This window comes from Crocodylus siamensis, chromosome 7, assembly GCF_052110815.1.
Source record: "Crocodylus siamensis isolate JL-2025a chromosome 7, ASM5211081v1, whole genome shotgun sequence".
Taxonomy (NCBI): domain Eukaryota; kingdom Metazoa; phylum Chordata; order Crocodylia; family Crocodylidae; genus Crocodylus; species Crocodylus siamensis.
The window spans coordinates 51,048,967-51,069,555 of NC_143401.1; the positions used below are offsets into that span (position 1 = coordinate 51,048,967).

At 39.9% G+C, this 20,589-nt stretch overlaps 1 protein-coding gene across 5 annotated transcripts in view; it reads right to left on the reverse strand.

Moving 5' to 3' along the window:
- Positions 1 to 20,589, reverse strand: part of CTNNA3 (catenin alpha 3) — a 1,496,635-nt gene that overhangs the window by 19,707 nt on the left and 1,456,339 nt on the right. For all 5 annotated transcript variants that reach the window (XM_090056878.1, XM_090056880.1, XM_090056877.1 and 2 more), the window contains one exon: positions 11,971 to 12,105. In XM_090056878.1, the coding sequence (XP_089913004.1) occupies positions 11,971 to 12,105 (135 nt within the window). The remainder of the gene's footprint in view (positions 1 to 11,970; positions 12,106 to 20,589) is intronic.

A 20,589-nucleotide genomic window follows, 5' to 3' on the forward strand; every position in this document is an offset into this window, starting at 1 on the left:
GGTACCAGGTTCTCTGCACCCCAAATGCCATGTCCTCTCTGGTGCTGTGGTCTTTGCACCCCAAATGCCCATTAAGGCTTCCTCCATTAACTACCAGTCCCCAAATAGTCTTACCCAAACCACCAGTCTTATAAAATGGCAAATAAAACATAAGCCCCTGGGCTATAACATAACACAAGCTACATAAGGAATGCTCAGCCCCTTTACATTACCTTACCTTTACATTACATTTACCTGGAGCAGAACTTAGTCAGGTCTCTTTCCTTCACTTGCTCTAGGAGAGCTCCTTCTCACTTGGCTGCCAGCAGAGAACTGACCTCCCTACTCCCTGTCCTGGAGTTTATATGGGCCCAGGGACCTGCCCCTTCCGGCCAGCTGACCAGGTGCAGGTGCAGGCTAATTTCCTCATTAGCTAGCTGCCATGGCAACCTGTACCTGGGCTCCTGTCTGGCTCTTTGGGCTCTCCCCAGGCAGTTTCTGCTCTTGCAGGAGTAGGCACCTAAGTGCCCTGTGACAGCAGGCTTATGTCCCTTTACATATGAATATTATTTGCAATATTCCATTGACAATGCTTCTTCTCGGTTTTCCTACAGTGTTTCACTAACGTACCTTCCTACCAAGAAAAAAAAAGATAAATGGGGTAGAGCAGGGAGTGAGAGAGTTGGGGGACAGAAATAATCAGAAAATTATATTTAGAAAATGAATGTCATGGTTTTAGAGGGATTTCTGGGAGGGGAGGGGGTTCATAGGGATACATCTAATAAAAGTAGAAGTCATACCACGCATTTCCCTGTTTTGTCTATAGACACAGAAGTGGTTACTTTTTATACTTTGGTGCCAATAACATTATACAGTTTGGTGTAAATCTATTGTTCTACTATGAATCTAATGTACTCAAGGACCATTTCCACTTGGATGCGTTTATCTCTCAAATATTCAACAGACTTTTCAAGGCCTCATAACATATCAGGGAAAACTGATGAAATGAGACTTGGCATAAATGAAAGGCTGATAAAATATTTATTCATAGAGCACTTTAGTTCATTTTATTTAGAGACATGTAGCTGCAAACTCTTCAATCTTAAACAAGAGATATCTAAAGATTCATTAGCTAAAGAACGCCCCCCCCCCAAAATACCTGTTTTTAGTTGAATACAGATTTTTATTAGTTCTGTACTACATACCCACCCACACAAAAATAATATAATTTTTATAGTCCTGTCTCTGTATTTCATATTTCTAGCTTCCCCTTAGAACACACAATACTTCACAAAAGGATTAAACAAGACCACTGTGTACATATCTTTAATAACTAAAACCTGTCATTCTTCTTTACTGGACAGCAACTGTCATCAGTTTGTTTCAGTTCAACTGGAAATAGTGATCTGGTAATGATTTTTGACAGCACAGTTAGGAGCCAGGACATTACCATATTAACCCAAATCCAACATTACTTTGAATTTTAGCCAACCTCCCCCCACCCATCCTAGATTCTACACATGGAAAATTGTAAATTTGTTAAAAATTTCCATGTGTAGAATCTAATTGTTGGAGGGGAGGATCATTTTAAATTTGTCACCCCTGTCCTGCCCCCCAACCAGGTAACAATGATAGTGGCTGGGGTGGCAGTAGCAGCAGCAAAAGCTCTGGCTGTGCCCTAGTATGCAAAGCCAAAATGAAGTTAAATGGAGGGGAAAAAAAATCCTTGTTTTGGATTTGAGTAAATAAACCTGGTAGTTTTGAAAAAACTAAATATTCTACCAAGAGCTAATGCAAATTATATTTTATCTATAACAGTACCTGCTTTCCTAGCCCTTCAGAGAAGCCTGCATAAGGCTTGCATACAGATGCTATTATGTTCTTAGGCATTCCATCTGACAAAGGGCACACAAATACATTCATCAATAAAGCCTGTTGAAATGTAGATTTTTCATTTTCTGGGAAGGTCTGGCATATCAAGATAAGCTTTTGTTTTGAAGAATTAAAATAAATATTTTAAAAACTTTACAAAGAAACAAAAAATCCATTAAAAGTTTCTGAATTTTCATTTTGAAATTGAATTTTGGAATTTTTATGGAGGTTTTTTCATTTTATTAATTTTAAATCATTTAATGACTTGTCAGTAGTACTAGTGCACTTATATACATGATCACTATTAATGACAACAAAATCTGCCATAATGTAGTAGTTAAAATATTCAGTGGTGTCACTTAAAATCATTATGGTTTTGTTATCAGCTGTAACTAACAATAGCTGTGTTAAGTATAACTGATAGAAAAAATATCCTTTTTTTTGTAGATCAAACTTTGTCCTGTTTGTGTTGTGTTGAAACTGAAACTTCCCATACCACTGTATTATTATAAGTTATTTCAGAGACAGTTGAAATTGGAGTTTTTTATTTCAAGGGGGAAAAAAGCCATCAATACCCTTATTTTTTTAACTTAATCTGGAGAAACTATGTGATACCTCACAGTGGGTAATATTTTCTTTGTCTTTTCTTGAGTAGAAGTATGAGAAAACTGCAAAATAAAAAGTGCAAATAGTTTTTAATATGCTTTGAGAGAATTTTGGTTGATTTTCAGTGATTATTTATATTTTTGCAGAAAGCTAAACTCTCATTCCTTGAACAAAGCTTATTTATTACTTGAGGTTGGTGTTTAAAATCTTTCAGAACAAAGGTCAGTTGTTAGAAATATCAGATTAAAGTATAACTGCAGGATTCCGTTACAATGAATAAATCATTAGAGGTTATTTATTTGTGATATACTGTCCTAATCAGAGAATAATACTAAATCTGATCTATTTGAGGACTAGTTTTGGCAGTAATATGGTAGTACACAAAATGTTGAGCTTGTGACTTATTAAGTTTAAAGACAATATTTATTACATTTGTGTGTTAAGTTTTAAGTAAATATAATAATAATAAAATACTTAATTACTAAATATGAAATCTTAACCCTACTGAAATCAGTGGAAGTTTGTTTTTTTTTTCCCATTGACTTCAGTGAACCAGGATTTCAGCTTTAATATTATATGTTCAACACCTGCAAGATACAAAGCACCCTCCACGCAAACTAGACTTTATTAGCAACTGTGAAAGGCAGGAGAAGGTTTTCTTTGTAGTCAAAGATTTTTCTGAACATAGTATTGCCAGCCTGAAGTATTAAAAAAATCATGAGTCAGCCTCCTCCCATACCAAAAAATAAATAAATAAATCTTGAAATGTAGAAGTAATGAAGTTGAGGTTATGTATCTTTTCAGGAAATCACCCCAGTAGGGTTCATATTTTCACGCTTTTTCTCCACAGCCAGGAAGGCTGGAAACTTAATTAGGTTTTTTTAATGAAAGCTGAGATTCTCAATTAATTGCCTGAATTAAAAATATAGGGTTTTAAGAAAAGTATTTCATGTATTTCATCACTTATGTGACTGGCAACACTGCACTAGTAAAGTAGAAGTTTATCCCTCCCAGATAAGTATTTTCCCCATTTTAAAGATAGTTAAATTGGGCCAGACTAAGTGACTTCCCACAATAGCAGCAGTTACTGTTGAACTCTGCAAAAGAAGTCATATACTGTAATCAGACTAGACCCTATGTTTTATTTAGGGAATAAATAGCTCGTATGCCATTGTAAGATGTCTTCCTTTGGGGACTCTGGTGGAACGTTTGCATGCCCAGGTATGTGCATGTCTTATTTTCAAGTACTATTCACCTTCATTTAAAGATGGTTAAATGGTAAAAAAAAAAGAAAAATATACATGCTTGGGAGCCCTTGACATGGAGCCATGTCAGTGACTGCACTACAGGTATCATAGTGGCAGCTGGGCCAGCAATGAAGCTGCTGCTATTTTTCAGCCCACTAATGCTCATGATATGGGATTGGTATGCCAGTAATCCCCCCTTTGTTACACTACTGCTATGCTGTGAATAGTCAAACAAAATTCATTTTTATCCCATATAAATTTCCTTCTTGCTGCTCCCCACCTGGAGATGCTGATTAGGGAAAATCTCAGATCTTCTGGTCAACCCCAAGCCTTCCTCAAACATGTCTTATATTTATGGAAGATAACAGCTAAGGCTGTGTATGGATGTTATTTCTAGTGGAAGAAATTTATCACAGTAGAAAAATTACATGGGAATTGGACTATACAAACATTCCTCCAGCCCCATAGCTACAGACTTTTTCAGGCAAGCTCCCTAGCTAGGGGGCAGTAGAAGGATGCTCCATGGGCTAACTCTGCCCACAGATGTGGAGCTTCCTGATCTAACTCACAGTCCTCTACAGAAAGTCATATTGGGGATTATCTAGGGAGAGGGACGGTGTGTCTACAGCATCTGTCCCCTAGCCCCACCCCTTCACCAAGCTCTGATCTTCTCTCAGGATGGGAGAAGGGAGAGAGATCCATTCTGGGGTTTCCTCAGTCTCCTCTGGAATGTGTGTGTTGGGAGGGAGGTAGATTGAAGCTCCTCCCACCTTCACAGACTGAACTCACTCCCCTACTTTCTCTTCACTTTCCATTCTGACAACTCAGGGCATGAGCTGACAGACAGGGAGTAGTTGATGATGCTCTTCCCTTCCCCTCATGTCTATGGGAAGCAGCTGCCCCCTACACATTCTCCCTATTGGGGTGAACCTGGTCTTGGGAAGGCAAGGTCTCCTTTCCCCTAACTCCACTCCTCCCAGTCCCTAAGAAGAGTTAAGCTGGAGGAAAGTGTGGAGTGTCCCAGGACAAACTCTCCCAGAAGCAATTTAGCATTCCTAGGTGTTCCCATTTTTTTTTTCTCTTGGAGCAGCCATTTTTGCTTTGAACATCTGCATACTTTTTTTTCTACTGGGAGAAAGGCAATTCTCCCAGTGGAAACTGAAGAGCTGTAAATGGCCTGTGACATACAATTTCATACCCTGCTCTCTCCTATTGTCAAAGTAGCATTGTTGTATTTGCTGAGTATGAATGACCTCTAGCGTGTGCTTTCAGTAAAACTACCAATAATAAAACATCCCTGCTATTTCTTTTTTAGTTTTCCTATGCAAACTTAGCATATGCAAATTGTAAATGGTTTTAAAAAATACAATGGTAAATAATTCATAAGCATGCAAACATGAGTTTTTTTTGCCTTCTAAAGATAGCTCCTGCTTTAGAGCTGGGTTTTCATTATGTATTCCATGAGTATAGAAGAGAAGAGGCATGAAAAAAATTTACATTAGAAACAAAGCTGGTGAAAGTTCATATATAGCTACACAACTAAAACCAAATTATGTGATGTTTCTTTCCATGCAAAAACTGTCTGCTTACCCAGTCCTGGACCAACAAAAAGGCAAAGAAATATATAAGGTAAAATAAAATAGAATAAAATAACAATTACAATGCTTGAAATGGGTTGAATCTCTAAGCAAGTCTTAGAATTGTATATTTTCATAATAATTAATATTAATAAAATAATTAACATGACACTGGTTTCTATGAGACACTGTAAGGCCAATTTGTTAATTATAATGAAGACTATGCCTACAAATTTAAACAAACTCAACTGATGGGCTACTACGTGGGAGGAAAGAAAGTAAATATAATTCAATATTTATGGCATATTATCCTACACTCTTGGAATTCAAGTACTTAAAATACATTGTACTAATGAAGAGGAGATGAACTAAGACTACTATTTAGAGGAGGCATTTTCATTTTAAAGGCAAGAGCAACTCTGGATTTCAGACTGTGAGATTCTGAAGTGGCAGAAGTATTTTAAGAAAAACTTCCCATCAAAATGAGCATGTCACAGAAAGTCTTGAATGTAAATGTATTCTTAAATACTTTACAAATCAGTAATACCTTCTTAGAACCAGTTCACCAATTCACAGCCAGACAGCCAGTGGAAGTAATGCCAGATAGGTGAAATTCCCTTCCTAGCCTAAACAAAAAAACCCTTTTCACTTAAGACAAACTAATCTTTGAGGAAGATTTTCATAGCAGCCAATGTTAAAAAAATTTCAAGTTCATTTCCTGTTGCTACATTTCTATTTCCAATTCTTAAAGAACCAACTGCTAAGATCCTCTACACCTCCTCTACCCTCTTCCCTCCTGAAAAAATAGCTAAATAGCACTAGGACTTGCACTGCCCCTCTGTCTTTTTTCCAGCCAAAGGAATAATATGAGGTAGGAAAATCTTGACTCCAGATGCAAGATTTCTCTCTAGCAGTGAATGACAGACTAAGTGGGGAAGCAGATTAGCTTGCCAGCTGCCACAGTCATTGTACATTATGTGAGACACCATCTCCTTGCACCACAGACACTGGAAAGTTGGGATGATGTCAGGCAAAGGATTTTTGGTAGCTATAGAACTTGTATTTGTATTTTACTGCAGTTGAATTTATATGTTAACTGAAGATATTTCTAGATCTTCTTTCATAAAGTCCAGAGAGCTAAAAGTAAGTCTGTATGAATAGTCTGTGAAATAAAATTTGACCTGGGATACATTCAAAGTGGTAATTAAGTAAAATAGCTATTCCAAGTTGATGTATGTATCCAAATGTAGAAGTTGGATGCCTTATTTAAGTACCTCTCTTTGTGAAATTTGATTTCCTTATTTTACTATTACATCTCTTTAGTATTTTAGATACCATCAGAGACAATCAAGAATAAATTAGTTCAGACATTTGTGAAAAAAAATGCTGGGAAATATTTTTTATAATGTTAGAAGATCACAGCAGGTGGCCTAGGAGATATTTTCCACTCCAATTATCTGAATTTGTGATACCCATCATGACTGTTGGCTGCACCTTCCACCACCTAGTCAACAGTCATGATGGGCCTGCTGAAGCAGTGCTTAAAGTGCCTACCTGTGGTCCAGGTGGCTTGTGTAGGGCTTCATGAGTCAGGGAAGGAGAAGGTAGGTCATGTCCCTGGTAATAAGGGAAGAAACAAGGACCCCACCAACTTCAGTGCTAGGGGCCCTGGGAGCATGGAGTTGCCAAAGACATCAGCATTCTGTGCACTGCCTGTCCAGATGGGGATGATATGAGTGAAGCAGCCACAGTGGTTGATGATGCCCTGCAAAATGACCCTTGTGGTTAATGAACTCCATAAAGCCTTGAAGCAGGCAGAGAATGAGAATGTGTGTGCCATTAACAAACCCCCATATAGTCGGAGAAGCCCATCTGGTGGAAGCTGGTGATGACTGTATGCAGGTTGCCAAGACATATGACAGTGTCCACTGGCATGTCCTGAATGGCACAGAAAAACTCCTTGACTGCCACTGTAGCTGCAGACTTGCTCATGCTGAACTGGTTGGTGATGGAATGGAGGCTGTTTGAGGGTGGTGAGCTTCCCCATGGCAATGGAAATATGTTTCTCCAAAGTCAGAGGTGGCCTTCTGCTGATATCCTGCTGCTCAATGAGGGGGATGTGGAGGCAGCTCAGCAACAAAGTCTAAGAAGGTGGCCCAGCACATGTGGAAGCTTTGCAGCCACTGCTTGTTATGCCAGATGCGCAGGACAATTGGCAAGCACCAATTGCTGCATATGTCATGGACTCAAAATTGCCAGTAGGTAGTCAAGAGGCACTCCCAAAGGAACCTGCAATCCATGGCGTCCAATAGGGCCCACTGTTTGTCACCCAAGTGGAAGTCACTGGCCATCCAAGGGGGTTGGTAATTAAATAGTCTGGTAGGACCCCATGCAGGACATTGGGTTTCTAGACCCTGTGCAGGAAGATGCATTGGACCCTGTGCATGAAGATCTCTTGGATTAATAAGAACATAGAATGCCCCTTACCCTCTGGCAAGATGAATGCAGAATGGCAAGGAAGATATGGTGTAGCTCCCAGTACCATTGATCTCTTTGAGAGGGATAGGCATCCATGCTGGGATGCAAGAGAATAAAAATGAGGTGCCTACAATTGACCAAAAAGGAAAAGGTTCCTCATTTCTTTTCTGGAAGTCTCTGAGCAGGGAGGGAGGGAGGATAGGAGAGGTTACTGCAGGCAGTAGCTCCCCATGGAGGGGTATTCCCCTGTGGCAGCCAGCCAGTTGGAGCTGCCCTTTGCACTCAGCTCCTCTTGGCAATCTCTGGTAGCTGGGGAACACACAGAGAAGTCTAAGATGTACACAGGGTCCCCCTGCCTGCAAGCTGTTGCCAATGCAAGATGTCTGTACAATTCCTGGCACATGACACTGGGCGTGTCTACACAAGATGCTTACTGCACATTAGCCTAATAACACTGCACAGTAGTATGTTGCTTAAAAATCATGCTAATAGCCTACTGCACAGTGGTATTAGGCTAATGCACAGTAAGCATCACAAAATAACCATGTGCCAGTCCTACTGTGCAGTAAGTACTAAACTAAATCTGCAGTATCTAAGGGGCATTAATGAACGTGTAGACATGCTCACTGAGTTTGTACAGTGCTCTACTGATAGGAGTTCCAATTACCCAAAGTAAACAACTCAACTTCAAACAGTTGATTTGAAGACTTGCATGCACCCAATGTCACTGTATCCTGTACCATTCACATTCCCAGGTGCTTGGAGCTCAGCTGTTATAAAATATTAAAATGTAAAGAACAGCAATAAAACTAAAACCAGTAAATACAAAAAACATCTTGCTTTTCCCTCTTTCACTATGCTAGATAAAGCTTTTTAAATATTTGCAAACACTACATGTGGGGATCCAAATTGTTGACAATGGTTTAGTCCATTTAGATTGTATTTAAATTATTTGACTATTTCCCAGAGTTTTTTTAAATAAAATCTGAAAATACTGGCTTGGCTTTTTAATAAATGAAAGCAAAATTAAAGTGCATAAAAGGTACATCAAAACGTAATGAGCTCTGCATCTATCTGCCTTTTTTTCTATCATAGCCATCAGTACGGTCTCTCTCTCTCTTTTCTATGGCACCAGATATCAACTTCCAAATCTACAAGCCACTGTCTGGTATTATCTCTCGATGTGCAGATTCCATCTGCCCTGCCTGGGCTTTTTTAGAGATTGTAATTTTCTATTAAGTGCTGTGCAGTTTGTTGGACACCACATTCACATAGGGGGCTGTCCAAATTTTTCATCTTGTGAAGTGTTGTTTTGAACTATCCATATCCAGATCTTAGTCTCCTTAGCTTGACCCATGCTTCTCTGTCAAGGTCATGCCCAATGGGGGACTCATTTGGTTTTGGTATCAAATGATGAAGGAATAAGTCTGACCTTTCCTAGCAGTTGGCTCACCCCGTTGCTGCCCATAGGTTTGGCTTAGCATCCCCAATCTCTTCCAGGAGCTTGTGGGCTTCATGTATAAACAGTTTATGACTTTTAACTCTCTTAAGCCCCCATCTATTTGGGACTTCAATTAACAGTGGATGGAGCAAGTGAGTTTTCATCATTTCTTGTCTGTATTGCCAGTAATGATGTCAGGGTCTGTCTTTTTATATCACTTGATTTAATGCCCAAGTGTACAGGGAGTGTATGTGCATGTGTGTAAGTTATGCAGCCCGTTACGAACCTCAGTGCACTGTTAAGTATAGTGCTGAGCTTTTTAGTGTGGCAATTTCTAGACCATACAGATATAGTGCTGGGGTATATAGCACTATGCGTGGCCATACCTATTATTGCTCATGTACACAGTAAGGTAAAACAGGAGATCGCTGGGGACAGCAAAAAGACTGTCCAGGCAAAGAAAAGTCTTGTGTAGATGGGCGGATTATGTAAACTCACCAAGGAATAGAGCAGTGCAAGAAAAAAGACGAAAGGGAAAAAATAAGTTTTGAAAATTTGTGCCATCAAAAATGCAGAATTCTCACATACACTTAAAAATCTATAATTGAGCACGTGTGCTGAAATTTTAATTATATATTACTTGTGATGTGGCTCAAAGCAGTATTTTTAAAAGGAAGCAAGGAATGAATAATAAAGTACCTTTTGATTAATTTGCAACTCATTTGGAATCCAGCATTCACTTCAAACAATATTACGTCATTCAATTCAAAATTCTCTCTCTCTAAACTACAAATATTAACATTTGCTGTTTTCCTCTAGTTGGATATCCAGGATAGATTGCAAAAGCTGATATACTTCAAGTCTTATGTTAGGCAGAGGATTCAAATCTAGGTAAATTGTCAGTCAAATGAAATCTATCAAGAATTCTAGCTTTAAACAAAATACTTTCCTACATTAAAATTCAACCAGTTTTGCAGGAAGAGAATAGAGAAAACTCACATGCCAAAATTATTGATTATATATTTACACTTTTTTTTTTTTTAAGAATGATGTGTTCAGGGAAACTTTAGGTTCAGCCTTCCAGTAGGAAAGTAAATATGTCTCCAAACACTGTATGAGCTACTTTATATCATATTGCCTCAATAAGGAGAACTGCAAAGTCCTGCACTTTGGACAGAACAATCCCATGCACTAGTACAGGCCAGGGACCAACGAGCTACACAGTACCTCTGCAGAAAAGGACCCGGGAGTTACAGTGGACAATAAGCTGAAGATGAGCCAACAGTGTACCCTTGTTGCCAAGAAGGCTAAGAGCCTACTGAGCTGTATTGGTAGGAGCGTTGCCAGCAGATCAAGAGAAGTTATTATTTCCCTTTATTTGGCACTGGTGGGACTACATCTGGAGTACTGTCTCCAGTTTTGGGGCCCCCGCTACCGAAAGGATGTAGATAAATTGGAGAGGATCCAGTGGAGGTCAGTGAAAATGGTTATGGGGCTGGGCCACATGACTTCTGAGAGGCTGAGAGAGCTGGGTTTACTTAGTCTGCTGACTAGAAGACAGAGGGGGTTTAACAGGAGCCTCCAGTTACCTGGAGGGGGATTCCAAAGAGGATGGAGCTAGACTCTTCTCAATGGTGGCAGATGACAGAACAAGGAAAAATTGTCTCTCAAGTTTCAGCAAGGGAAGTTTAGGTTAGATATTAGGAAAAGCTTTCTCATGAGGAAGGTAGTAAATCACTGGAACAGGTTACCCAGAGAGGTTGTGGAATTTCCATCCTTGGAGTCTTTTAAGGCCTGGCTAGACAAAGCCTTGGCTGGGATGATCTAGTTGGAGAGGTCCTGCTTTGAGCAGGGGGCTGAACTAGAGGACCTCCTGAGGTTCCTTCTAACCCTAATTTTCTTTGATTCTATGACTCAGACAATGTCATCTGGGGAGGGAAAAATTATGTATTTATTCATCATCGAGCATAGGTCTATAAACAGCAGAGCTAGATGCTACCACACTACTATTACTGCTACTGCTACTACTACACAGAGTAACATATATGGTGAATACCTAGATCCTTAGGTGACTTGTACACTTGCAAAGGTATGAACACTTTTCTAACTGGGATTCAGAATAATTTCTTATTAACTGTGGTCTGATGTCTCCAAAACAATGTGAAGTCAACTCACCATGTGCTTAGCTTTGTTTCATTCTCTAAGTCAAATACCCTCATTTGCATGATTTTTTCAGCTTATTGGTACTTTTATTTTCTAGTCTTTTTCATCTGGACACACACACATTTTGCAGCAAAATCAAAAAATTATATAAAGACATTCATAGAAATGAAAAAGGTTCAATATTAATGAGGAGGACACACATTGTCTTGAAATGGGTTGCACTTGTATTCCATCAGTGTATCTCTGTTGAAGACAATTTAGTTACCTCAGTATAAAAATAAAATAAAATAAGTTCCATCCATATATTCAAAGAAGACTTGCACACAAATGCTTTCTATTCCTTTAAAGACACCAGCTGAAATGTTTCACTGCCTTACACTTTCTGTGATCAAACACATATCTGCAGACTGGATTTAAAATGCTATTTTTTCAGTGTGGTGCTCTCACCTGACTGAGTTATCAATGGTGATGAGAGGTTCAAAGCAGGAGAGAATAAAAAAGGATATTAGAAATATACAACTTTAGGACATTTCCTATGCACTGCAAATTCAGCCCAAGGTATAGCTTATAACAAGCAATAAGGGTTCCACCTGAAATGTTTACTTACAGCAGACAAGATGAGCTCTTCCCCAAGATTCTGGATCTCTGCTTTTACTTGACTACAGATTTTCAGCTGATGGGAATACAGCTTGATCTGTTCCAGGTAAGCCAGTAAATCTTGCTTACATGATTGGTCTGGACACTACAAATTAAAAATAGCACATAAAACACTTTCTGCAATTTTTTTACCACTTCAGTTTTTGGTCATGCAGATTTTGGAGGACTTTTTGTTAAGTTCTAAGTTTTTCAACAAAGCAGCTTAATAGTCAAATAAATTACTACTTTTTAACACATTTCAAACTCATTCAACACTGTGCATTCAAAATTTAGACTTGAATGTCATCCATTTAGAAATGTTTGCTGTAATTATACTCCCATCTAAATTCTACTGCACTCTATAAGGTTGTTAGTCACTGAATTTTTGTGAACATTTTCAAATCCAACAGAAGATACCGTATCCCGTGTTCCTGTAGCTGGAGGTGCTGTAGCCCAGGAACAAGATGTATTAGCACAGGCGCACTGGGGCACAAGCCCAGGGCAAGAGGAGCAGGGGTATTGGACCAGTCTGAATCAGTGTGGATTGTTTTGAATCAGTTTATCTTTCTTTAGATGGCTTTGAATCAGTATAGACTGGTTTAGAACAGCTTGGACTGGTTCAAACCGGTTAGAGCATTGTGGACTAGTTTGGATTAACTTGCTATGATCTACTCCACATGGGAGCATTATGTCCATTGAATCTGGTTTAAGTAATTGGGCATCTACTGCCTGTGCAAATCAGAAAAGCAGCTGTGGACCAGTTTGAATCCATTAGAACCAGTTTGCACTGGTGTGAACTAGTCTGAACCCGCTGGACCAGTGATATTTGAGTCCTGTCTTCCATGCCTGGGAAAAATATAGGCAACAAGACTCAGCCCATCTTTATAGCACTTTACTTAAATGGCAAATCTGCCTCCTGCTCCTCCTTTTCCTTTCCTTTTGTTTCCTTTTCTTTTCTTTTTTGCATAGGAACTAACATGGGAAATCATTTTTCAAAAAAATTCATCCATCCTCCTTTTCCTTTCCTTTTGTTTCCTTTTCTTTTCTTTTTTGCATAGGAACTAACATGGGAAATCATTTTTCAAAAAAATTCATCCATCTACTCTCTTCTACACTGGAGAACCTAACTTTGACTACTCTTGAACCAAACACACATGGGTGAAAGCTGAGAATGACTGGTTGGAATCATAGCTCAGAAGTTGTTAAAACTAAATTATGTTCTTGAAAATATTTATCTAGTTCTTACTTCTCTTTAGTGGCTGGAGATGTTCCAAATTGTAATGCCCATTGACACCCCAGGAAAATATAATCTCGTTATGTCTGTTAATCCCCAAAAGTAGACTTCACTCTTTCTAGACATCAGAATGTGGCTTTGCTGCAATAATACCATGCAACAAAAACACAGATATCCAGATTTTTAGAGCATGTAGAGGGAATAAAGTAACAGGCACAATCCTTGTCCTTAACCTTCCCTTGCTATTTCTTACTTAGGGCTCCTGGATTTGTTTTAGCAAGTATTTCCAGGTGGGCAGCATTCACTGGTATGTAATTATTACTTTACTTAAATGCATGGACAAGATCAAGAATTCCTAGCTACCCACCCTGAACAGAAACATGTGCCTGAGTTGCAAGAGTGTCTTTTGATCCTAGATCAGACTCATCAGCCATCTTTGGACCCACAGATTCATGATAGATTATCATCCTCAACTACAAGGGATTGCTGACAGATTAAACTAAATCTCTTTTTGTGGTATTACTCTGCCATTCAGATAGAAACTTTAACTGCACTAAAAAGAATGGAAATGCCCTCCAATATTAATATTCACCTCAAATTAATAGTTCCTTTTAGATGTCACAGGTAAGTGACTCACAGATTATGGGTCTGTTCTTATTTCATTCAAATCAATGGCAAAATTCCTAAAAGCAGCTAATATATGTGAATAACAATCTCATGGCAAATCTGCTATTTTATAGTAGTATTCATGCATTATAAAAGAGATCTTTTCCTATCATTCCTCTGAATTTATGAGAGGGTAGAATATTTTTTTTTTAATCACAGAAAGATATTTCCTTCAGGCCAACTACCTAGAGCCTGATTCACATTTACACTAAAGTTCTTACTCTTTGTTAAAGGAGTCTTAAATTAGGTGATAAGTGTAATACATGTTTAAACTGTGTAACAAGGCCTTCATGAAACAGCTTTCTGTAGTACTTACCATGAGAATGTAGTCATTTTTCTTTTGACTGAAAATTGTCACAGTATTTGTGTATATAGAGATATATATTCCAATCAATCGTAGGGGGTATGAACTTATGTGGTACATGACTGTGACAGGAGTATCACTATCAGAGCCTTTCCGGGAGTGACTCTGCCCTCCTGTAATGGGCCAACCACCTGCTTACTTTCCTGCCATGCCTTGATCTTACTTGATTAGTAGGTTGTTGTAATCAGTGGGAGGCTGCCCATTTTTCAAACCCTGGTAACAGGGGCGGTGCCTGCGGCTCCTTTTCCTCCCCTACACTGCAGCCCAAGCCTTGCAGATGGTGTTGACATGTTTTGACCTGGGTCCTGTTATGTCTTGGCCCTCCTCTTTACTCCTGGGGCTCCTCACTGCCCCCTCTCACTCTGGGGCTCCTCACTGCCCCCTCTCCAGTGCCAGGAACTCCCATGCTACTGGGGAGTCCCTATGAGGCCTCCTCCAACCCCTAATAGCCTCACCCGGTCCTCCAGGCAAAACAGTGAACATAAAAATACAAAGTCCCTGGGCTACAACATAAAAACTAGACTGTCCAGTCAAACCAGATTCACTCCCTACTAGAGAATAAGGGGGAGCAGGAAGGAGGGCTCCCCAACCCCAGCAGCAACTGGGGGATGTTCACACTGCCAGAGTTCTCCCCTCTGTCTGTCCTAGCTGAGTTCCTACTCCCACAGCCGCTGGAGAGGAACTGCTCTCCTGGCCTCCTACCTGGGCTTAAGAAGGGCTAAGCCCTGCCCCTTCCTGTCAGCTGGTTTTACTGGTTGCCCCTGGCAACCAGCACCTGTGCAGTCCTGGTGACTGGCAGCTGAGCCTCCCCTTTCCTGCCACTAGGAGTCTCTCCCAATCCGTCTCCGCTTTCAGGCACTAATTATACTTTTTTGCTTATTATTAGAATATTGATAGAAAGCTTGCATATATGTTAATATCTGAGGATTGTTTTGGAGCATCAGTAAGGTTGAAGTCCATATATATATTTCCACCAGAGAAGTTAATTTAGTATTGTCTTTCATGTCTTATAAAACTGCATTTAAAAAGTAATTCTCAATGGGTGAATCTACACATGCTCCTGACTAAGCATTTGGTACTGCATAGTTATGTAGTAACTCCTGACTGCTGGTACTCCACAGTCCCAGTGGTGCATAGTTATTTTTAGATGCTATGCTGCCATTGCGTTGGTGTCGTGGCTTGTGTCCACTGATGTTACATCACCATAGCAACAAGCTACATTGCCATAGCTCGTCACTGTGGCAATGTAGTGTCTCATATAGACATGCCCACCATCTCACTCTGAAACTACAAGGATATATATCACATGGTGTACTGAGACATCTGGCTTAAATCCTTAATTACCTGGATGATGGAATTGAGAATATATTTGTTAAATTTGAAGATGATACCAGAATAGAAAATATTTTAAAGGCTATGGAGGAGAAAATTAGAATTCAAAATGATTTACAACTTAGAGAAATGGTGTCACACAAACAAGATGAAATTCAATAAGGACAGGTTCAAAGTATTAATGTTGAGTCAGAATAATTAAAGCTGCGAGAGAGAGTTAGTTAAGCACTAGAATTGATTACCTGGAGAGTTTGTGGAATCTCCATCACAAGATTTTTTTAAAAGCAGATTTGACAAATACCTATCAGGAGTCATTTATATATAACTGATGCAGCTGTAGCAGGAAGGTAGATTAAATGACTTCTAAATGTCCCTTCTATCTTTATTTTATGTGATTCTGTGGTTCTCTGTGTCTATGTGATAATCTTTTTTTTTTTTTTTCAGGTAGAATCTAAGAGGGGTGGCACTAAGAAGGAGTATCAGACTCTGCTTAACTCATGAGATACCTGTAGTAAAATTCTGGCCACACGATTGATTTCAGTAAACCAGGACTTTAGTTTTCATGATTATTCATCAGAATATTCATTTCTAGTTCATAGTTTAAAAAAATGGTATGTTTTAAAATTTTGTTAGAGTCAAGAAGAATTATAAAAATGAAAGGTACATCACTAGGTTGTAATCTTGATAGGTTCACCACTTCCCAAAGTAACTGAGGGGAAAGTTTATTTTAGTACAGACTAAAAGAAAAATGCAGCAGGTTCTAAATCTCAAGCCTTCTTCCTCTCTGGGTGCATCTACATATGTCATTAAGGTGACATGATAAACTCTAGCACAATTTGTGCTGGAGTTTATAACAGTGCCTTAATGGCATGTGTAGGTACTCAAACTGCTAGAGTCCAGGCACATGTGCAAATGCTGTGCCTGGGACTGCAAGAGTCTGAGCTGGGGTAGAGCAGCCTGGGGCTGGCAGGGGTGCAGGGAGTGAGCTCTGGGATCCAGGAGACATTAAGACTGGCTAGGGCAAAAGAGTGCCCCAGTGTGTGGAGCCTTGTGGCTAGGTGGCAGGCAAGGGTCTGGGCTGACTGGGCACAACATATATCTGAGTCAGCTTTTAAACAGGCAGTTAGGCACATTTATTTTCAACAGAGATAGTACTGTCTCTGAGAGTACTATCTTACCCTGGTGAAAATTAGTTTGCTGAGATCTAATAGCATTGCATGTGTAGACTGGGATGCTTTACACTACAGCAGATTAATCTACTGTGCAGTTAAATGCACATTTAGATGCACTCGCTATGAATTTTTTTATGCAAGTTACAGGCATCAGTGAATAGGAAAGAAAAAAAAAACCCATCAGAATATATTTTTTGTATAGTTTCTTCCCCATACAAATTTGTTTTCATTACTTTACAAATTTAAGAGGTAAATATTATTATTAGAGGTGTATAGACAAATTGAATAGCTATATTTTATTTCTTTTAGTTCAGTTCCCCAAAATCTGCCCTCTAGTCACCTGGAGATTTGTGTCTTTAATGCATCAGGGCTAATAGTATCAAGAAAAAATGAATCTGTTACTTGAAACTAATCTATGTGGTCTTCAACTATTATGTTTTTCTTTTTCTTTTTGTTTTGCTTTATTTTAAAGTCCACTATTGTTCATGTCAATTGAGAAGATTCCAGCAATGTACAAATGAGAGTTCTGTGTAATTTCATATTCACTTCAAGTAATAATAATATGGATCATCAATCTTCAGTTCAGATGCAGAGTATTTAAATTTTGTGTCTGTATAAATTGAGTGACAAGTGCAGTGGAAAAATTTGCAGATGGCACAAAAGTTATACAGCACTAAAGAAGATGGTTGGAATGCCTGAGAAACATAACAAAGATGGAAAACTAAACAACTAATGACAGTATTCTGCGTGGTTTTTTATATGAGAAGAAATACTATTATGGAAGAACCTCAACATGATTTAATAAATGATGCATTGGCTATGAATATAGTAAAATCCACATGCATTTCTATTAGCTATTGGCAGAACTATAGCACAAAAGTTCAATGCAAATAATTGCAGGAAACTTTGACCATCATTTTTGGGGGATGGGGGGTTGTTTGTTTTACTTTGATTTCTTTACTAGAGAAATAAATGTCATTTCCTTTGCACTTAAAATGTTCTTATGGATGATTAACAAAAATAGATCAAACCAAAGATTTCAGTGTGCTCTTGTCACAGCATGGGGACCTAGGAGCGGCCGTGATCTCTCCTGGCACCCCCTACCATGCCAAGTTGGCGATCAAGCACCCTCGTTCTCGCCCACCATGTCTTTGATGTTATCTAATTTTATAATGGAGGCTGCCTTTTGTCCCCTTGGACATGGTGCTCTTGTTTATCCTGGCCCCTGTTCTGTAAGGAGTGACTTGGTGCACCCCAGCCTTATGGGCTATGCATGGCTCCTACCACCTTTTATACCACGCCTCAAGCCTCTCAGGTGTACTGGACATTGTTGGGTCAACTATTGCCCGCACCCTTATGGACGTCCTCCTGGCCCGCCTCTCTGTTTGCTGGCGCCCTCTCCGGGGCCTCTCTGTACACTGGCGCCCTCTCCAGGGCCTCTCTCACACAGCACTGCCCCACTGGGCCTTGCTCACGCTCACGCCCACCCTGGGGCTTCCCACAATCGGGCTCAGGCGGCCTCGGCCTTACCTGGCCCTCAATCCACTGAACCCCCTTCTCAGGGTTGGGGTCAGTGCACCCCCTAACTACTGTGCCCTCTCTGGCACCAGACTGCTGTGCCCTCTCTGGCACCAGGAACCCCCACACTACTGGAGAGCTCCCATGAGGCCTCCTTCAACCCCTACAGCCTCACCCAGAAAACTCAAGCCCCTGGGCTACAGCATAAACCCTAAGCAAGCTGGCTAACCCTCATTCCACTCCCTACCAGGGCTTCCTCCACCTGGTATCCTTGACCAGAAGCTGCTCAGGCCATCAGGCTTCCCTACTCTGCTTGCTCCCACAGAGCTCCTTCTTCCTCAGCTGCCAGAGGGGAACTGCTTCCCTGGCCTCAGCCTGGATCACCTTTATATAGGTCAGGCCCTGCCCGCTTCTGGTCAGCTGACCAACTGCGGTTGCCCGAGCAACAGGCACCTGTATCTCTTCATAGGAGCAGGGCACCAGAGTGCCCCTGCGACAGCTCTCATTAGATGTAAATGAAAATATTATTTTAGTTTAACCATTTACATAAATGTTTTATCCAAGTGAACAATTTAACACTTAAGATTATTTATCATCTAACACATCATTTTAAAGAATCTACTGGTAACAATACTTTTAGGACAGATTATTTATACACATGAAAATGGCATCTGACTGACTCAGAAAGTTAATTGATTTTGTCTTAATATTGTGATTTCCAAGGTACAGCTATTTTAAATTTAAATCTGATTTGTAAACAACAGTGGGAGCATCTACATGTACACTTTAATAGTCATTAGCTTATTTTAATTAAAGCATCACAAAAAAACCATGCACTTTTGCTCATGATTCTGTGAAATTAAAATAGGTTAATATGCCTTTTTCTAGCACCTCACAATGGAGGTTCTAAATTTAATGTGTATTATCAAAACAATATTAATGACCGTGTAGATGCACCCACCTACATGAGACACTACTAAAGGAAGTACTAAATGACGATGCAGTAATAACTCTGTTGTGGGGTTGCATGTGTAGACAGGCCCAACGAGTCTTAACTAGGGTGTCTCAGCACCCCAGGGTGATGTGAGAATCCTTTAAGGGTGCCATTCCACTGCCACCTCCAGGTGGAAATGTCCTGCCTTACCTCTGATTCTTGGAAATGCAGGGAACGGTGTTCTCTGCTGCAGCCTGGCCCGATGGGAGGGGCTGCCATAAGCCTGCTGCAGCTGGCCTGTCTGAAAGCTCAGACAGAAGAAGTTTCACACTTCTCAACTTGGATTCTGTGAAATTGTTACCACTGTAGAAGTAATTAGCTTACTTGACTAGAAAAACAGACAAAGACCAGAAGTGCTGATACTGCTTAATTCAGTTAAATGTTCTGAGATAAGGAATCCTGCACACCTTGCATAATCCTTAGGTTATCTTGATATCTTGCCCTGTGCATAGATAGTTTGTTTAAGTAAACTTCTTAAATTTCTGTGTAATTTACTATTTTTTTGTTTCTCCGAGGTGTATTTTTTATCTCTTTCTCAGTCTTTAGTATAAATACACTTGTAAACTTAGAGAGTCTGAGAAATCCTTTGAAACAGACAAGTGGGTGATTCCCCTTGCTGTATGGCATTCTCCCTGTGATCACAGTATAGCCTTAAATAAAGAATAGCTGGCTCTGTCAGTTCTGATTCAACCACAATGTGAAGTTTGATTTCTTCCATACCACCATAGACAAAAGTGCCACCCCTGCCCCTGCTCTTTACAGTGGCAGAGTGACACCCTCTGGCCTTCATGCATGGAGGCAAAGGGAGGGAAGTATTTCTCCCTTGTACGAGGAAAAGAGGGAGCTTCCTCTGCCTACATCTGTAGAAGATGCTGCTATAAACTCAGAAAAGTTATGGAGAGATTCCTTGAGTCTTTAAGGGCTGAGATCCACTGACATACAAAATTGTGGTGTGCTTCCAGGGACAAATTCTGTTACCTTTTATGGCCCCAAATAGCAATTTAAAAAATAACATTTTTTTAAACTTACAGATTGCAATTTTGAGGTTTTGACTCAGAAGCACAGTGTTCTGACTACCATACCATAGGCCAGGTGTCTAGTTCCCAGTAGGGCATAAACTTCCTCACTGCTTTTCGTCCATTTTAGCCAATGAATTTTAAATGTAAAGGGTAATACAGAGCTGGGGAAACAGAACTAAATAATACTTAACCTATAGCCTAATGGTTTGGGCACTCTCCCCACCCCGTGGTAAAATTTTCCAACCATGTAGTTATTGGGGCTAAAACATGGTGGAGCTTCTCTACTCCTCC